The sequence below is a fragment of the Zerene cesonia genome, chromosome 11 (genome assembly GCF_012273895.1).
Source record: "Zerene cesonia ecotype Mississippi chromosome 11, Zerene_cesonia_1.1, whole genome shotgun sequence".
NCBI classification, from domain to species: domain Eukaryota; kingdom Metazoa; phylum Arthropoda; class Insecta; order Lepidoptera; family Pieridae; genus Zerene; species Zerene cesonia.
Genome location: NC_052112.1, coordinates 6,319,222 through 6,339,549, shown reverse-complemented (window position 1 = coordinate 6,339,549; position 20,328 = coordinate 6,319,222). Strand labels below are relative to the sequence as shown.

The following is a 20,328-nucleotide window of genomic DNA, read 5'->3' as shown; positions in this document are numbered from 1 at the left end:
GGTTAGGCAAGAAACGCAGGTTCGAATCCTGCCTCGTGATCAAATTTTTTCTATTCTTTCAAAATTTCTCAAATTTCACCTTGTTATAATATTAACTGTGCTGTAGTATTATGTTATCTGTGATTATAGTTTAGATAAGAGGGTGTTAATGTGCCCATATCTCGATAGGGAGTCGTTAATAACCTGACACGATGTACGATTGCATACATGAAAAATGAGTAAACAGATTATTGCTTTCATACACTTTATTTCATATCTCTGTACCTGTACCTGTTTATGTTTATCTGTTGAACTGCAAGACAAAGCTTCGCGCTCTACAGTGCTCACGCTAAAGCATCTAAAGCATACACAAAGGTGTTTGAATACGAAAATGACTTTCCTGCATGTGCCACTTTGCGAAATTTAAGAGTTCCATACAAAGGTATTCATAGACGTTAACAAAGGTAGAGCCGCGTGATCTAGATTTTATTGTATTTCATTTGAAAAGATTGATAGAAAGATAGATAAGTTTGTATAAACAAGAAAAAACCTAATATGATAAAAAATGTAGTTTGAATAATAAATAAGTAGTTCGATTAAAAATTTCATCATAATAATGTTTTACATATACCTACCTATATAATTGCAAAATGTTGAGTTTTATAGCTATGATATAAAATAGTTTGGTTTCTTAAAACTTACAAATGCATGTTTTTTTACCAGTTTTGATACGCACTTACCACTTCTATATATAATAAACAAAAAAAAAAGTCGAAGAAAATAATGGAATAAATATTGAGCAGTTACTAATTGGGCAGTTACTTGTGTAAACAAAATTAGTCTGTACGAAATCTCATTCTAGGCAGTTTTATAAAAAAGTAAAGATAAATGGTAATTTTAACAATATCCAAGTTTCTGCCTTTACCAAGTAAAATACATAAATTTTGGTTCAGTATTAATTTTAGAAACTGTTAATTGATGAAATTACAAATGTAAATGACTATTTCTGCATAATTTATACCAATTAAATTGTGAATTCTCTGGTAACAGGGATTTTTGTTAATAATAATTAGGGTTGAGTTAAAATAGTTTATTTGGAATGGAAAGTGTCCAATATTATACAAATATTATGAATTTACAGGGTACGATTAATATGTATTATTGTAAATCAGGGACGTGTGCTTTAGCTAATGAATCATTAGTTTCACGAAATCGAGCACGTCCCATTTCCTTCCCACGATATTGTTAACACGAAATCTAAGCACGTAGGATATCCAATAATTATAACGTTATTACCCACTTCATAATGGCATTATTGGATATTGCCGATATTGTTTGGATAATCGGTTATCACTGTAGTACAATTGATTTTGATTACATGATGAGCATTTTCGGAACAGGGAATGCAGAAGTAACATATTACATGTTGCATTCGAATAATTTTTCCTTGTAAATGTTGTTAAACACTAAGTATTAAAGAAATAGGTAAGCATTTTTAGAACAAAAATCGATTAACGTTGTTATAAGTTTTGATGCTCAGTACCTATAGAAAAATGAAGTTAGATCACACTTCGTGGAACTTTTAAGAAATACAATTTACATACAATTCAACTTAGTTAAGTGTAGAGAAAACTCCGTGGGTTTATGAGGCTATACATTTTTATGACACTCTTTAACACAATTTACGTTTGTTAATATTTTTACAAACAATTTTCATTTGTTATTTCATTTTCATTTATTAAGTTAACCCCCATTTAATTGTATGTTCGTTTTGGGACTAATAACACCATTTCAACAACTAAGATTTGGTTCATTAGAATACCCTACGTTTACTATATAACTGCTTCTAAAGGAAGAAATATCAAATAAGTCACGACTGAATGAATTATTGAGCACACGTTAACGTTGGTAAGATGTTTAGATTTTGCGGTAAAAAGGTTGAAATTTGGCAGTCAGTATAGCAACGACATAAGTCCGATATTCGTCAGGTAATTAACTATTGAAGTGCTTTCGGCGTGATAGGTCATGAGTGTCGGTGGCAGAATTGATCACACACTTAGTTGTACTAGAATGTGCTCGAAAGCGTATTGTCCGGAATCAAATAGATGGTTAGAATCCTTTCTATCATGTATGTAATCAATTATCTATATTTATGAAAGAACGACTGAAAGTTAATGATTTGTTTTGGTTTGCTGGATAAGAAGTTTTGCATATTTTAATAAATTAGAATTATAGTCCGTCCGAACGGATCCCTGCAGATAATATTATCTAGTATATTTTTATATCATCTGTGGTATTGTATAAAATCTTATAAGTATATATGTACGCACTTACCAATATTTAACGATATTGTAATAAATCATACAAAGGCTTTTAACATTTTGAACTAAACGTTGAATATTGTCTTATGTTTAGAAGTTATTTTATCATAAGTTTTAAAACAATGCAAATATTAAAATTGATTGAAACTTAGCACAGGAAATATTTTACTCAATCTAAGATTCTTTTTGGGTACAATCGTATTTCTTTCGTTCCGTTTATATATTAACAGTTTACCCTTTCTTTTTTATTTTGTAGGTACATGTACCTGTATAATGTAGGTCTCAGCATATATAAGCATTTTTTTATCTTAATATCTGATGTCAACCAAGACCACCATATATCCGTGTAATTTTATAATTGTAAAATCGCATGAAACGAGAATCTCTATACTCTTGTAAAAGTGAAAATACATTATATTTGCGAATGAATTTATGTGATGTCATAGTGGCAGCTAGAAATTACGTTAAAAGGCATTCAGTCAAGGCTAAGAACGACTACGTACTAATTTAGAGATCATTTAGAATATCCGATTGAAACCTTTTCTATATCCACGTAATAATATCTGATAAAGCATCCGCTAACCAGAAATCAATAAAAACAAAACGAAAGCCAGTACTAAACCAATAGGAAACAAATAAAACAGTCTGGACAAAGCATCTCTGTGTTCTAGATACGATAGGTACCTGGAAGCCTGAATTGGGTCACGCTCATGCCAATCACTTTTCGATACGCAGAGTTACATTACAACGAAATTATAATCAACTATCAGCTTGATAAATGAGGTTTAAGCTTTTATGCATCACTGTAACAGTTGATATGTTTTCTTTTTCAGGTATTTTTGGAGGGACGTTAAAAATATCTACAAATATGGTGAGTAAAATATAAATTATATATTATATGTTACTGTAACGGTGCTAGATGTTGGTGTAAGGTTAAAAACTTTGTTGCTGTAACGTTCAGTCATTTTTTTTTATTTACTGTGAATATAGACCAGCCTGTTTCTTTTTTATTCTCAAGGAGGCATAATGGAGGCGTTTTGCTTCCTATTATGTCGATGAAATAATCATTAGGAGCATAAAATGCTATGGATATTTTCCTTAATGTGTACCTAACACAATATGTATCTCCACTAAAACTTAATATGCAAAAGCATAGGGTTTAGGATTGGTAAAATTTGACGAATAATATACGGGGATTGATTATATTTTATTACAAACGTACACTTTCAAGTATCAATATAACAGTGTGATGTTTGAAAAATGAATCAGAGTTAATACTATGAGTCCTCTTAGCAGAATTGATAATCTTAGGAGATACTGAAGGTAGACTTAAACAAAATTCTTGTTATGCGTAGAATTATAATCTCTAAACCTTTAGATATATTAATATCTTTTGAGGTGGTAATGAAGTTTCTTACAATAGATGCAAGATATAACATCGATGATTGATTAATACGCTGAATAAATTATTCATGAAATAATTACGTGGACAATAGGTTATAGATAGCTTAGTTTCGCAGTAATAATTGATGAGCTAAGAATAAAGTAATAAGGTTTCAGCATAATAGAAATGTTTCCCTTATAAAACATTTTTATGTGGCCAAATTCATTTGATTTCTGATCATATCATACACATTTATTTTCCTATTAGTATTGTTATTTTTTTAATGGACTATGGCTTAATAAACCATTTACTTTGATAGTCTCTAATTAAAATTCATTCATACACAGTCTATTTACAGTATATTTAAAGTCACTGTTATATGGGTAGCATCTCTTTCTCATTCCCCTTTGTCATATCAATATGTGAAAAAAAAATATCCTTAAATTTAATATAATCCAGTATCTCAACAATTGAACATTTTTTTCTGTTCCTAGGTACTCACTACATTTTTACTGAATATCGAATAAATTTTAAATTCCATACAAAATGAGTGCGCTCAGTTTTCTTTAACAGGAACCGCATAATAGAAACTATAGCTTCACAGCGACGACCTGAAAATTATTTTTATTGTTCGCAGAAATTACACAGCTCTTTTGGTTGTTCTCCCTTTTGCCTTTTCCATTTGAGCTTAACGACGCCGCATTTTTTCAGTAGATTTCAGATAAACTTATCTCTATGACTTCTAATTCGTACAGAATATAATAAGTAATAATAAAAATACAGACTGTGTTATATTTACTTTCTTACTAATTTAAATAAAGTTATCTACAGAATGAATTCAACCGTTTGTCTGACCGAGACACGAAATTAAATTGTTTAATATAAAGCCACAATATTACTTTTGAGCGTCAATAATGGCTACTTTGTAACTCCGTGACAATTTCATGAAAATTAAATGAGGGACTCTAAATATCTACGGAACAGCGAAGAACGCGTGTTCAAATCCTGTCTCAGGATATATATTTCTTTTTATTGTTATTGTTTTCAAATATTAAACAAGCGTCATTATGCTATGGCGCTATAATTTTAAATACATAAACTTACTTTTTATCTTAAAAAAAGAGTATCCCTTACCAGAAGTAAGGATAAAATTGAGCACTTATTATTATATAGTAAAGAAATAAATAAATCAATCTCCACAAAATATATTTCGTTAAATAATTTCATTTATTATTTTATCCTGCCAAATTCATCTGCGGGACACGAGATACAGCGTGGTACCACGCTCCAAGTAACAATGGTCATTGAAATCTTTCTGCCGATCTAATACCATATTTCTAACAACCTATTGTGTAAGGAAACAAATACATTACATCTATCTGTAAGGCAAAAACATATCATACAATAGTATGGTGGTAAAATATTATTTAGCAGCCAGACGTAAAAGGAAAAAGGTAAAGATATTTATTCTTCGGGAAAAAACACATTGAAAAATTTGAAAGTGTTTTATATTGTATAAAACCGGTTTCATATTCAATTTCTTTCACTTTTAAAAGATGGCCTAGAGAGGAAAACCCTCCGGCTGGTAAACCTCAAACGTTTTATTTTTATTTATTTTTTCCAATTGCTGAAATGACTAAAGATTTTTTTGTAACTTCTTTATTTTTGAGCGTTCCCTCGAGCGTTCTATAAATGACATAAACGTATGGATCATTTATTTAAATTAAAAAAAGAAGAATCTAGAAGCTTAGAATCTAGACCTTTTAGTCATCAAGGACTGTTAATCATCAAAATAAATCAAATAATAACAAAATGCATGATTTTAAAATCATGATGTTTTATGTTACTAATCCTACATAAGTGTGCATTTTGAAATTACATTTTTTATGTTTTAATGTCAAATCGTACACACACTAAAATTGAAATTGAAAAAAAAGGAAATTGGCTCTCGCAAAGAAGCAAACGTAAGTATATAATGTACCTATATAATTAAAAAAGGACAAACGGGTAACATATAAACACCGTCTGTTTGTTCAGCAAGTCCCGAGTAAATACAGCATCAACAAGGGCTCTCCAAATGAAGTGAAACCGCACTTAACTAGTTCCTAATAGGCTACAGCCATGAGAAGGGACGTGTGAACATCTACGACAATTAATTCCCTATCCTACCGTGTCGTGTCAATCAGAGAGCTTTAGTGTAAGATTTTACAGACGTACTTTTATCTGATAATGTCAGTATATATATGAGATTAAGATTCTCAAAACATCGCGACTATATTTATTGTATTGTAGTACTTAAAGCTACTTACGTGTATTTGTGAATGACGTCAAAGATTTTATCGTTGAAATATATGAAGGAAATAAAAAGTTGTCAAATATGTATCAAAAGTAGTGATGGACAGGTTTAACAAATATGTTCTGTATCGTTAACCAAGGGTAGAGTTTTAAGCCTTATAACCTTCGATAATATTACAGAAAACCTAAAAATGTTGTGAGTTTCTTGTGGTGAGCAGGGGAACCGGAGGCCCGTGTGAGGCCCTTTTTCTCACCCTTCCCAGGCCATTTCTTTATTCCTGTCACTAATTCTTATTGTCCTCTACCGTTTTATCTGACTATTTCAGTTTTGTCAGCTACCAATGTTGTAAGGACTGAATAAAGATGATTTTATTATTATTATTCTTTTTCCTGTATGCCTATAAAGAGGGCAATATATTTGTAGAGGCCCTTCCTCTGTGAATGTTCATGTGATCAGTGGCGATCGCTTACCATAATGGTATATTGCTCGCTCTTTTATTTATTATGATTTACTCGCGGGTGCAGTCAGGGTGGTGTATTTAGGGATTCACATCCGTTAAGACATTAAAAGCGTGCGATATGTTTCACAGCTTTTTTCTTCATTTATCCTATACTCGAAAAAAGACTTACAATTCCTTGCTAGAGCTTTTTTCGGTGTCTGTTTTTTAAGTCTTCAATGTATATATTTTTTATAGATATAAGGTTTATTTTGGTTATTTGTAGTCTTTTTACTTTATTCAGTGTTATTTATATAGATTATATCTATATATATTTTACGATCGGTGGTTAATAAAATCTGTAATAACCGATTTCAAAGAGAAGAGTTTAACTATAAATTATTAGTATGTATATGGGCACAGATAATGAAATATTACATTAAATAATCACAATCTCTGCACAATTTGAAAAACATAATATGTTTAATCTATGCCGAGTAATATAGTGCCTATTGTTAAATATTGGACAGGCATATAATAACTATTGATAGAAGATACGGGTCGACCCCATAAGAAAGGTCGTAAGAAATTCGATATATATTTATATTATTAGAAAGAAAGTGGCTGAATTTGTCAAGATTACTTGCTCCAGTCAATATGCCTTAAACTGTATTGAACATTCGTAGCTTATACAAAGCATACAGTGTACCTTTATTCGTATATCCCAGCATGGAAAGCATGTTTCTTTTAAAGTCGTTTAAAATTACTTATTCGATAGTAGTAATATTTTGGAAGGTCTGATAAAATACGATTTATCGTACACAATATTAATCCCTACGCGACACATCTGACGCTCGTCGAAAAATATGACAAGCTGCCTCCGAAAACGCAGCGGGTTAATAGCTTCCACGATCTGAAATTTGCGAAATATTTTTAAATTGCTACAATTTCGAATGAAATTTTTCACGTTTCGATTCGAATATTATCGTGAGTCTGCCAATATCATGTTGTGTATACTTTGTAACTTGCATAATATGCACACCGGTGAAATGATGGCTTTGAAACAAAGTATCAATAATATACTACTATGTTATTATTGGTGTGGGTCCGATGATAGACAGTTTGTTAAGATTTGTACTACTGGCATGTGATATAAAACATTCAGAATGTAAACGACAATTCCATTGTAGTATTATTTATTAGGCGAACCACCAGCTCAGTTGCCCGCTATGACATAAAAAAATATCATTATATTATCTATAGCACAAAGTATGGTCATGCTTGTTATGAAATATTTAGCATAAGTCATGTAAAACATCCTATTCATTTGTTATTTTCATATGAATTAAACCGTCTAAAGGTATTCATACAAAAAAAAATATAGATTACCTAAGCTACGCCAAGATATTCACGTTTTGCTCCTTTCCGTCTACATACTTTCAACAATTATATATTTTATCACTCGCTCGCTTCTGAAATATATCTGGTGTTTTCAATTTCCATACTTTTTAATTATCATTAACAAAATTTATCTTAGTATATTCTTGTGTTTGATTTTACACGAGTATTATACATTTAGAAATTGAAAACTTTTTAAGGGGTGTCTCCCCGTGACCACGCTCGCTGTAAAGTGTTCGAAACGTTGGGTCAATTATATAATGAATAAATCGCGTTTAAAATCCGTTAAAAAGTTTTTAATTTTATAAAATTTATCTTTATAAATGAATCATAGAATATTTGTTAATAATGCTTAACAGTTGCACGCTTCCCTTTGAAATTAATTGTCAAAAGCATTCTTGCACACTACACTTAATGAATTGCATGCATCATGCAATTTGCATTTCCCAGATAACTTGAATTTTCTGTCAAAGCTGATTTATTTGAAACAAATTGAACTGCACAGGGGCCGTCAAGATAAAAGCCAGCTTAAGACCACTGATTGCAAATACGTTTCTACCTACAAGCTATCACTTTGCAAAATGAGCATAACGTGAGATATTCGTATAATGAGAGCGACCCGGTAAATCGATTCCGCTTCCAGAACCGACACCTGGCTGTTGATTTAAAAATTTATATTCATTGCAATTTTGAGGAAGCTTTCACCGATGCCGTCAGTTTTTTGAATTCGCTCTCGAAATAGCGAGTAACAATTAACCTTTGAGCATAGTTTTCTGTGGTTTATCTTTATAAATTAAAAATGTATAAATTGACAAACGTAAACACATATTGTCATAGATAAGTGTATCTAATTAAAATACTTACAATCCTGATAATTGATCATTCTTTTTTGTTGGGGATAACATTCCAAAAGACCCCCTTCGCATACATAATCCATTTTTTAAAGCGTAGAATTATTTGGCGACTATTAAACCAGACTAACTAGAAATGAATCTTTATCTTTAACATCCTCGTCTCTTCGGAGACTTTCCCCTGGAGATTGGTTTTACATTCAATTTTATTATTGTTTATACAATGCAGAAAGTCTTTATGGAATTAAAAGTCAGAAAAGTAGACCAGAAAATTGGAAAAACATCGTATATTTCACGACCATTAAACGTAGCGCCACAGTGAACTAGATCCCTACGTATTTTGTCAGCTGCATTGTGACGTGATTATATGGTATCGCCCCCTATACTCACTAACGCACAGCATGTATACAGAAGAAATATCTTTTTATTGCTTGTTTATTAGTATATTTAACTCAAAAAACAGTTAAGCAATTTAAAAAATGATTCACGAATTATACCTTTACCGAGTAAAATTATTCTTTTAAGCCGGGCTAACCCGGGCGAGTGCCTATAATATATATTAGCTGGGTTCAATAAAATTCCCTGGTAGCAGATGTGGTGGGCAGTATGTTGCGTTGCGGTGGTCGTCGGCAGCGTGTACGCAGACGCCGCGCCAGCTTCCAGCGAGCTCTCCCACTCCATTGACTGGACTCAATTGGAACCGGCTCCTGATGATGTGAGTATTTTTTTGTTTCACTTGTCTAACATAATACGAAAATCACAAAAATAAAATTCACAAAAAACTGAATACTATAATTGCTGAAACTGTTAATACACTTACATATTATATTCGAGAATATACTAAAAGAAAAAGATTATCTCATAACTGAAAGCAGGTTTCATACAAGATTAAAGTTCAAAATGTACATGCAATAAGAACAAATGTTGCCTTGTCTCGTGAATAACAATCGCTAAAGGAACACGTACGTTCAGTATACCTATTTGTTATAAAATCCAGAGCTGTAAAGAACTCAATTTATTATCTCACGTGCAAATTTCATGATCTAGACACCGCATATTCTGACGTTCGTGTTTGCGTTATGACACTTTAGCATCGTTTTCTGCCATAGTCCTCGGAGCTTAAATTTGTCATACAGGCTTTTTCACGTCATAAAATTTGAATAGCGAATAAAAAAGCTTTTTTATGTGATTTTATAAAATTTAAAAAAGTTAAAAAATATGACATTTTTAAAATTAATATATAATATTAATACACACACTTACAGAATAACTTATCACATGCAAAAATTTTGCAAATGTTTTCTATTTCTCAAGAATACTCATAGACTATTCATTTATTAACATATTATCCAACGGACAACAGACAGATATCTTAAAAGTTGTAAGAATATGAATAATACATGAGATTCTTAAGAATTATATCGTAAAGGTTATGAAAGTACCAATTAAATTATTACTGCACAGGAAAGCATCGAATACGCCCTGTCGCCGGGAGGCCGCTATCCCTCCGCGCCCTGGCTCTACCTGCTCGCTGACGTTCCCCGAGATTCACAGGTAATTTTATTAGTTTTCCACTCGGAAAAATATCTTTATTCGCGAAATTTATGTCTTAAATTATAGCGGCATTCAACAGTTCCGAGATAAAATTGAAAGATTAAGCGGCACAAAGATTTCTGATAAAACGTTTTCGCTTGTAGGTACGTATTATTCGTTCTGCATGAAATCGACAGGATTAAATTTCAAAGTTAACCTGTTAATGTCCATCAACTTTGTTACTCTCTTTGTGTTATTTTAATTTATTTTGTTAAATTGAAAGAGGCCCTTTGTAATTACTTCGGCAAATTATAGAGAGAACATGATTGTCACTTTCGCTATTACCTTAATTGCCAGGACTATTGGCCCGGAAAATAGTTGGTTGTACGTATTTGTTGTTGTTATAATAAGGCTTTTTAATTAATTTGCACGAAAAACGTGTTAATCATTTTTGTTCTTCATTGAGTTGTATGAACATTACCATTTACCGTAATAAAACAGTTTTTTAGCTATCTGGGCTTTCCCCAGTTTAAATCTTGGTTCTTTTTTGTTTTACAAAAAACTTAAAAAAAATTATTGCGAATAACTGATAAGATGTGTGAAGGTGCCGGTTAAAGAGAAGATGGCGAGATCACGGCGATCTTACGTTTCTGTAAACCCAGCAGTTGAACTTTTGCAACGGGGTGCATACAACAACTATATGGAAAGGCTAGCCCATGCTAACCGTGACTTCTTAAACTGCATTGGAAAGCGAGGTCAGCAAAAACTCACAGTTATCCATTAAATAAGTAAAATTCAATTTTATTACAGCGTAGATTGGTTTAGATACTTAGTTAATTAGATTTAACAATATCGCTCAGTATATTTTACTGTTTATTTGCTAAGAGCTCAAAGTAGAATAGATCGGCTATAATGCATGAAACGTGTTATTTTCTTCTCAAGTAATTCTTAACATATAAGTATTTTTAAAAGGAAGTCTTTATCAAGATAATTTATTTTCATAGATCCGTGGAGCAATCCTGATTGCAAGATGAAGGCCTAAATTTGATCCAGAATCGCAGTTCCGTTGCCGTCCACATTTAGAGCCAAAGCGAAGTTATCTTTTAATTATTTAATATATAATTAAGTACAAGTATATATATAACCATGACTATCATGTCAATATTCATACATGTATTATTTATTAAAGAATATACATTAATATTAAAGTTGTTTTGTTTATCCCTATGCCCCATATTATATTATGTTATAAACTGACATTACAACAACGAGGAGAAAATCTTTATAATTTTCCGTATTACGTCAATCTGCAGACGTTGACTTAGCTACATATATGGGTACATATATTTCGAGCAAGTCAATCGTACTGTTTGATCGACATGTTTGCGTACTTAATGCGTGTGCCTGGCGCGAAGGAGGAGGTTGGCCGCATCAAGCGACGGATGCCCTCCCTGTCCATCGACCTGCCCATGTCCGTGCTACGAAACAAGCTGAGCCTCGAAAAAGATAGGAAGATCCACGCGCTGCGAGCGGCCGCTAACAGAGACTTCCTAAATGACATCGGAAAACGAGGTAATTTATCCGAAAACACATATATTATCATTAAATATTAATTGTGCTACATAAACGTAAATTTGAATGAAAACAAATTTGGCTATGCATAAAACAAGCAATGATACGTGAGTAAAAAATACACACGACATGGTTTTTGACATAAATAAAGAAGAAATATTGCACGCATTGTTCTGATAAATTTGTGTCATACAATGAGAGTATATATTTGTTTTGAAAGCTTTTATTTATATCAAGATAAGACATTTATATGGAGATACATTTTATTGGAACATGAGTTACTAACATTATTTTGTTTTTCCAGGTTTTCTGTGGAGCTCCGCGGTAAATACGGATACTTATTAGGAACGATATCGTTACTGACTGTACTTAAATCGATTGCCTCGTAATATATTCTTGTATTTAATTGAAGACATTATTGTATCAAGTTTTACCCAATTAAAATAATGTTTTATTCTTGAAGAGTTGTACTTACTTATGATAGCTTAAGCGAATGTTAAAAAGCTTAAAATAAAATGATGTACTTATGCTATATTATTATACAGCTTTTTGCTAGTAATAAGATGAGATTAGAGACTTATAGTAGAAAATTAATTTTTAATTAAATAATTTTTTCTTCTATTTATTTCAAATATTTCCTGATAATTAATTTAAAAGAAATTTCCTAACGTTAAATAGAATATGTAGTAAGTATGTAGATTTTATCGTATGTTTCAAGTTGAAGATACATTGTAAAATTTTAATTATGCTTTGAGATATTGTTGAGTGAAAATAAACTTTGTTGAAATGAATAATTGTTTTACTTACCATCATCATACCACATTATACTGTCAGATTTATAAATGTCCGTAATATTTCCAAATAAACGACACTACATCGACTTTTTTCCATTAAAATATTAGAATTTACTTTCAATTTGAGTTGGGGTAATGAAACAAAGAATAATTATAAACTTTATGGTGGAGAACTGTATGTATCTATAGTACAGTGATAGATGGCCCACTGGCAGATGTTGTTGGATCTATAAGTATTAAGGTTAACTTCTCCTAGTCCTTTTAAAGACCGGGTCATCATTCTTCTGATGGTACCCAAGTAAAATAGAGAAGAGTAACGTAAAAAACTATCTAGATTAGATTATATAGTACATTACAAAACGTGTAGATAGATTTTTGTCTTGTTGATGTACCTATTTCTGAACTTTATTAATAATTTCCAAATTTAATAATTTTGTCACAAACATCCTTGTGGTTAATATCATTTAATAATCACTCGATGGTCTTGTGATATTATTGGAATAAAAAAAACAAAATATCGGTAATATCTTTGAGGGAAGTTTTTCATGCCCTTCTTAATGTTAATAATTTATATCTATGTTCAGATAGCAAATATTGTTTTTGGATTAATGGTTCAATACAATATTTGTAGTATTTTAAAAATTAAATGATTTCTTGCTACTTTTAAAGTTTAGTTAGTAGTTTAACTATAATTTTATATTCATTTTAATATAATTTTAATAAGAATGCTAACTAGAATATTAATTATAATTTTCCTCCTTGTCTATCGTCTGAAAATTTAAAATCAACACTCTTCTCTGCTTCAACAACCCCTCGTATAGAGATTAACGTTCGCACGCAAAGTCAACATAATTAGCCATATCAATTATTCAAACCATATATTTTTATGACTTCCAATGTAGGTAGTGACTATAACATGCGTAATGACTTATTATACCTATATGTTAACGTATCCCTTTCATTCTACATGCTTTTTATTATTGTATATTTGTAATCGCAAATATTATTAAACCACATTAATGGGATTGATTCTGCACGAATAAATTTTTATAGGTTATCTTAAATTTTTCTAAAGTGATAAAATATATGTTTGGAACTTGTGCAGAGGCTACCAGTTCTGCGGGAGAGTCGCTCTCGGCCCAAACGCAAAATGCCATCTCTGTCCATCAACAACCCTATGGAAGTTCTTCGACAGCGGCTTTTATTGGAGGTTGCACGCAAGCAAATGCGCGAAGCCAGCCAGAGACAAGCGGTCGCGAATAGGGTCTTCCTGCAGAACGTAGGCAAACGAGGTAAATATATATCTACTCTATGACTATCATCGTTGTTTTTTTTGGCATATAAAATTATAATAGATATGTTATTTTCATTTCAAACATGTTAATACTTCGCCTTTTGGTATGACTTGGTAAGTTTAGGTTCAAATGTAAAGTGTATGTAAAAAACTTCCCGAAAAATAATTTCGTTAAATTGACCTGTTAAAATGCTTGAAATTGAGCTTGAACGTTAGACATCAAAGATAATCGAAAAACATTATCAAAGATATTTATCAAAGGTTTTAGCTGTCGCAGGCAATAGAGTAACTTTATTCGATATTTTCTTAAAAGTCGTTTTATACATCCAATATCCAATATCCATAAATATTTAAAAAGTAAGTATATAAATAAAAAGTAGAAAAAAAAACGATTTACATTAATAAATTTTTAATTGTGGGAGTCGAACATCCAGGCATGTATTTCGCCAGTCCGTACTGGAGAAGGTGCCCCACACCCGCAGAAGATTATGTAGCATATAAATGCTACTCTTTCTCTAGCTATGAGTGTGGGATCCGGAGGCCCATTTCATTTCCCTTAGCCTTCCCGATACATTTGGTTATTCCCGTCAATCCTCCTTTCCTTATCCATTATCATTTTAAGGCGAGTAACGCATTTATAGAGGATATGCCAGGCCGGGCTTTGCAAAGGTTCATGGGCGGCGATGATCGCTTATCTCATCCGGCCCACCAGCAAACAAAATAAAAGAGTAATAAATACACACTTCCTGTGTGTTTTACATTATGTTTGCGTAGATTTTCACTCCGCAGAAGCGTCATTCCCCCTTAACTCCATTTAAGCGATGTTGTAAATATTGCTGATATTGCATAAAAATAAACAACGCAAGTTAAATAGTAGGAACATTGTAAATATTTGGCTGCCAACTGTATTTTCGTTTGAGTATTTAAAGCTCATTAAGTTGAGTGAGTGTGTTGATTCATTATGAGTTTATTTTATAAGAATTGGTATACATGTTTCATGAAATATTGTTTACTAGCTGTGCCCCGCGGTTTCACCCGCGTAAGTCCGCATCCCGTAGGAATATCGGAATAAAAAGTTGCCTATATGTTATTCCAGTTATCCAGCTGTCTACGTACCAAATTTCATTGCAATCGGTTCAGAAGTTTTTACGTGAAAGAGTAACAAACATCCATACTTACAAACTTTCGCATTTATAATATTAAAGGATCTTTGAATCGTATAATATAATGCATTATTATAATTTTTATGCAGGTATCTGGGCGAACTCAATTTCATCTCGCTACGACAACTAAAGGATTCTATTGACCCTGTCCTCTTGTTTTCAAAGCTATCTCCAATTTCAACAACATACGATTGATAATAGTCTGAAATTCGTATTTTGTTCGTGTTGTTCATTAATTTGTCAGATATATAGGTAGGTTTGTCTAGAATCTATGTAAGAGAGCAGACAAACGCTTTAAGATATCATATAGCATAACGTAAATTGATTGTTTTTTTTATTGTTATCTATTTATGAAATGTATGTATGTATGTTATCTATTTATGAAATGTATGATGGTGTGATGTTAACCAGCTCAACATTGACACCATTATTATGTTTTGATTCTTTCTTTGTAATACTGTATTTTTAAATTGCTACGATTATATGTGCCAAAGAGTTTTATTAAATGTATTTTCCTTTAATTATAAGTGATATTATTTATAAAAGTGATATATTATTAAAGTATTTTGTATAGTTGTAATTTGCAACTGTCTCCTACTTAGAATGAATTTCATTTATAGATAAGTACAGAGTAGCTGTTACATGTATATTTTTTACTCTAAATATGATCTCTATTAGCTTATTAAAGTAGAAAATTTATAATAGTCTGTAATAAATTGAATTGCGTTCAATAAAAACGTTAAATTGTTGCAGTGTTTTCATTCACCACTTCTGGTTTTCTTTAATCCTTAATAACAAATGAATAAATAGAGCAAATAAAGATCTTGTGGCTAAACTGACTATATTTTGGTGTATTATATAAAGTCATGAAACACACACCTTTTACAATTAAAAATCTATTTTACATTAGTTTCAATATCATGGTTCAACTAAATCAGTAGATAGAGACCTACTTTTATCCATTACTTACCCTTCTTACAAATTAAGAGCCGCCCTACCTCGCATTGCCACTCTACCGTCTTAATGTGTGGTTTAATTTATCACGAGCTATTATCTAGTAGTAAATGATAATATTATTCGAGAGAGGATCCTTAAAAGACACGAAAATTTGTAAGTTAAGTGCTAAAAAGTCAATATAATTTATATCAATTTAATTTTTTTTACTTGTCGAAATTAGAAAATGAAGCGTAATAATTGTATTATTTTCTTTTGATAGACTGTTCTCATTAACTCTGCTTTATTATGGCACTGCAGTTACAATCCTGGGGTGAACGAGGTCCGCCGCTCGAGGTAAAAATAACAAAAAAATGGTTTGGTAGATATGAAGAAAATAAATTAGAAGTTGCTCAAATGAAATATAATATCAGATCCATAATCCACATAGTTGTTACATAGTAAAAATACTTTTAAGTTATGTAGAGATTAACCAATCGTCATTGGTTATGAACATTTATGATTCAGCCTGATTTTGTTTCATAAAGCTGTCAAAGTGAACTTAGATAGTCCATTTAACACCTCTTATAGGCGGTCCCCTTAGCGGTCCCTGACCGATTAATCTTAAACTATATTAGATTTTCCTCAGTGCACTTTGATCATTCTAAGTGATATCTATAATCTAATAGATTCAAATTTAAGATTGCATACTTTATGTTAAAGGATTTTGATAATGCATATTTAATAACATTTTAGACTTATTTGAGATTTGAAAATCATTTGAGGTACCTCAAATTAGTTTAGGAAGACCTTGGGGAAGAGTTTTTTTTTTATATTTGTTGATGTTAATACGGGGCTCGACGCCGAATACACGAATTGGGCCAGCTTCCACCGGGGAAGTACCACACCCTTACAGATAACCGGCGTGATAATAGTATCAACCTACTGTGTTTCGTACGATGAGTGGGGGACCTGGTAGCCCGTTTCCTTTCCTTTACCATTCCTAGTCCTTTTCTTCTTTTTAGTCGTCAATCCTTTTTATATATATTACCCCTTAAAAGTGGGCTGCGCATTCGCAGTCATAACCTCTGCGAATGTTCATGGACGGTGATGTTCGCTTTCCATCAGCTCAGTTGCCCGCTATGACGTAAAAAAAAAAAAGAGATTTTGGCCTATTTCTTTGTATAACAATTGAATTTCACTCTAAATCTTTAATGCACATTCATTTTAAGTATTTAAAAATAAATGTTTACATTTTATTAAACGACCAAATATATTAGCATACGAGTATATGACTCGTATGCTAATATAAACCTTTCAATGGAAATATGGCTACATAGGTATGTTATGTTGACTATGAAGGTCGCCCGTGTATCAAACTCCTGACACCAACTTCGCTTGATTTGATAAATAGGAATATTACTTAGACAAACAATGTGTTCACGTAACATTGTGAATAAATTTACAGGCGAATGTTCATTTATGTCTATAAATGTCATTTATTTTCTCTCGTATAACAATTAAAATATTGCTGAAAGGTACGGTAGGTGAATGTTTTGTTATGATAAGAAATCGTGTATATGTTTAAATATATAATAAAGTGTTTAGCTTAGATTGGGAGTAGGTATTTCAAAAGGGAATTTGATCATAAATTAATGATACATCATGACCTATTGCTCTATTAGCCTTACCTTACTTTATGCTGTGATGACACCCGTTCAATCCTTGTGGCATTTAAACATATTTTCCATGATATCAATACCTAGAAGCCCTAAGAAAATTCATTAACAATTGGACTAAAGTTTCGGTTCTATACAACTGAAAGCAAAAAGAACAATCCAATGATTGGATTCGGTACTCTACAATAGTTCGCGTCGAGGTCGTATCAAGTTAAATTAAAATAACGGCTAATACTCTTTAGTGGCCTAAGAAAAGCACTTCTTTGTTAATATTAATAGGATGTATAGATACGTCTTTGAAATTAGAATTGCGAACGAATTTATTAGATTAAATAAGATTATCATATATAAAACGTATAAAATTCTCTAGTACACTAACATTTGGTATTTTTACTTTAGAATAGGTTTCTAGGTCCCACATTTCATCTCGTAGCTTGACAATATCATAAAATGTTCTGTTCTCTGTAACTAATCATATTGTGTGCACAAAGGAACCTTTGGCTTGTTCTAAACTTGCAAAGAATACTAAGCACCCGAAACACACGAATTTAATAAATTAACTACTATATACATAACAAGAATATTAAAATATACTCTCATCTTGTTACCTACTTTGTGACTCGCATGGATAGTAAAATAATGCAAATTTCCGATGGGCAAGATTCCGATGTGTCTATAATTATAATCAGTATAATCACCAACAATTAGTATAAAAAAGAGCTATGAGTCTTTAGGAGGGCTATGTAAAAAAATTGTTTGTGGATGAAGGGAAAATTTAAAAAAACATTTAGGGGGCTTAGTCCGGGAGCTCTATATCAATGATACGGCTGATACAGCGATACCTACGCTCCTGATAAAAAAGTATCTATAATGCTTGTAATTAATAGTACCTGAAAATGGCTTTATTGAACAAAAAATCAATGGCCAAGGTCACGGGGTATGTGTCTAAAATAGCGAGTTTTTATTAGGTGCTGATATTTTATCACTTATGTTTGATAAGTTGTCCAAAAAGCGGTAATAATCTTTAAATAAATGGTCACCCGATAATTGACTACAAAGAGGATTATTTTCTTTAAATAGCAATGATATGAAGGAAGTTTGGCTTCTGTTGACACAGTCTGAGGGACGGCACCTAGAAACGGTAATTAAAGGCGATTTAATTTGAAGCGGCACGCCGCCAGAGCCACATGATTTCATTACCCATTCCTCGTCACGTTTCGGTACTGAGGTAGCTTTTTCATTAGAAATCAATTAAAAAGCTTTTAAATGTACAACTGAAATTTCAAATTGTTACATTTCATCAAAGTGCAGGACGAATTTTATGTCTGTAGGTTTCAGATTTTATTTAAGAATACTTTTGACAGTAGATGACGTGCACGACTGATACTAGGCGATGGTTGCCGTACTGAACATGGTATGAAAATAAAATATCCCTATCTTTAATCTATTGGATCACCAGTTCTCATTCTATTATTATTGAAAATCGTTTTACACATATTAATGAAAAACCACGTTACATACGTTACATATTTTGGCATTATTAGATTTTGTTTATTAAGAATCAATAAGAATGTTATATCTGCTACATGTAAACATACATTTTCAGATATTTTATTGAATGCGTATCTACAATTATATTAAGCAATTTGAAGCATTTACAGTATAAATAGCTAAAAATTGATAAGGATTCTAAATGTTACGCATCTATATCTTTATTTTTATTTCTCATTCATTTATTATAGGGCGATATTCATATAAACTTGATTGTGATATGTAAGAAGGACATTACCCCAAAAGCTTAGCATGATAAGAGTGGATAGTGTTACCGGATATATTTAAAGGTACAAAAGTACTTCATTTTTTCCGTATGCCAATATCCAATACAGGTTTCAAATATTGTTCCGACGACTACTATATATTAGGTTACATACTCACAAATAGTCTTTAATAAATATATTATTTAATTAATAACAGAAACACACCAAGTCTTGGAGTCTTAAATATATACACATAGGTAACACAAGACACGTTATTATTGCAATTATAACTTAGGCATTTACAAAATATTTCTAGACATTCCAGTTTGCTTTGTTAACTTTTCTCATTGATGTGAGAAACGAACTTTTTGAACCGAATTTCTTTGTAGAGAAAGAGGAAATATTTCTTTCTGCTCGTAGAATTATGAAACGACCTTTTATTTAGTGCTCAAAATAATCATAGACATTTAAGTTTCAGCTCAGCCAGTTTATTATTATATTGTAGTAAGTAGCTTTTCGTATGCTTCTTTCGCGTATTCAAAACATATTATTTCAATTTATTACACATATATAGTGAAAAAAGATACATAGGAACTAAATATAAACAAAATAGTAATAGTACTTATTGGTTTTTATATAATCGTACAAATTCAAGTAGAAATGGATTCAAAAGCTTTATTAAATAATCCTATTCATATTTTAAGCATGAAACACAAACGAAATAACTAGATAGGTACTCATTTTGTAGACCTAATTAGTAAGAGCCTGCGTTTATTTTAAACAAAACAAACTTAATAGTTTGCTTTCAATAAATATTCGATCAGTTTACTCATAAATCCAGTAAACGTGATTTTGATCCTAGTTTTACCTAGTCTTGCCATAAATATTGTAATAAAGAAAAAAGAAAATTGTTAACTGCAAATAACATTTATTACTTT

At 31.4% G+C, this 20,328-nt stretch overlaps 1 protein-coding gene across 4 annotated transcripts in view; it reads left to right on the top strand.

Moving 5' to 3' along the window:
• LOC119830153 (diuretic hormone 45) overlaps positions 1-15,326 on the top strand; it is a 32,151-nt gene extending 16,825 nt beyond the window's left edge. Inside the window, exons 2-6 of one of the 4 annotated variants that reach the window (XM_038353051.1) lie at positions 3,134-3,171; positions 9,255-9,380; positions 10,130-10,219; positions 13,670-13,856; positions 15,111-15,326. In XM_038353051.1, the coding sequence (XP_038208979.1) occupies positions 3,169-3,171; positions 9,255-9,380; positions 10,130-10,219; positions 13,670-13,856; positions 15,111-15,151 (447 nt within the window). In that variant the 5' untranslated portion in view covers positions 3,134-3,168 and the 3' untranslated portion in view covers positions 15,152-15,326. Of the gene's footprint in view, positions 1-3,133; positions 3,172-9,254; positions 9,381-10,129; positions 10,220-10,802; positions 10,954-11,202; positions 11,307-11,613; positions 11,771-12,074; positions 12,540-13,669; positions 13,857-15,110 lie in introns of those variants that run through there. The other 3 variants (XM_038353052.1, XM_038353053.1, XM_038353054.1) reach the window with 3 other exon arrangements.
• The last annotated feature ends 5,002 nt before the right edge of the window (positions 15,327-20,328 follow it).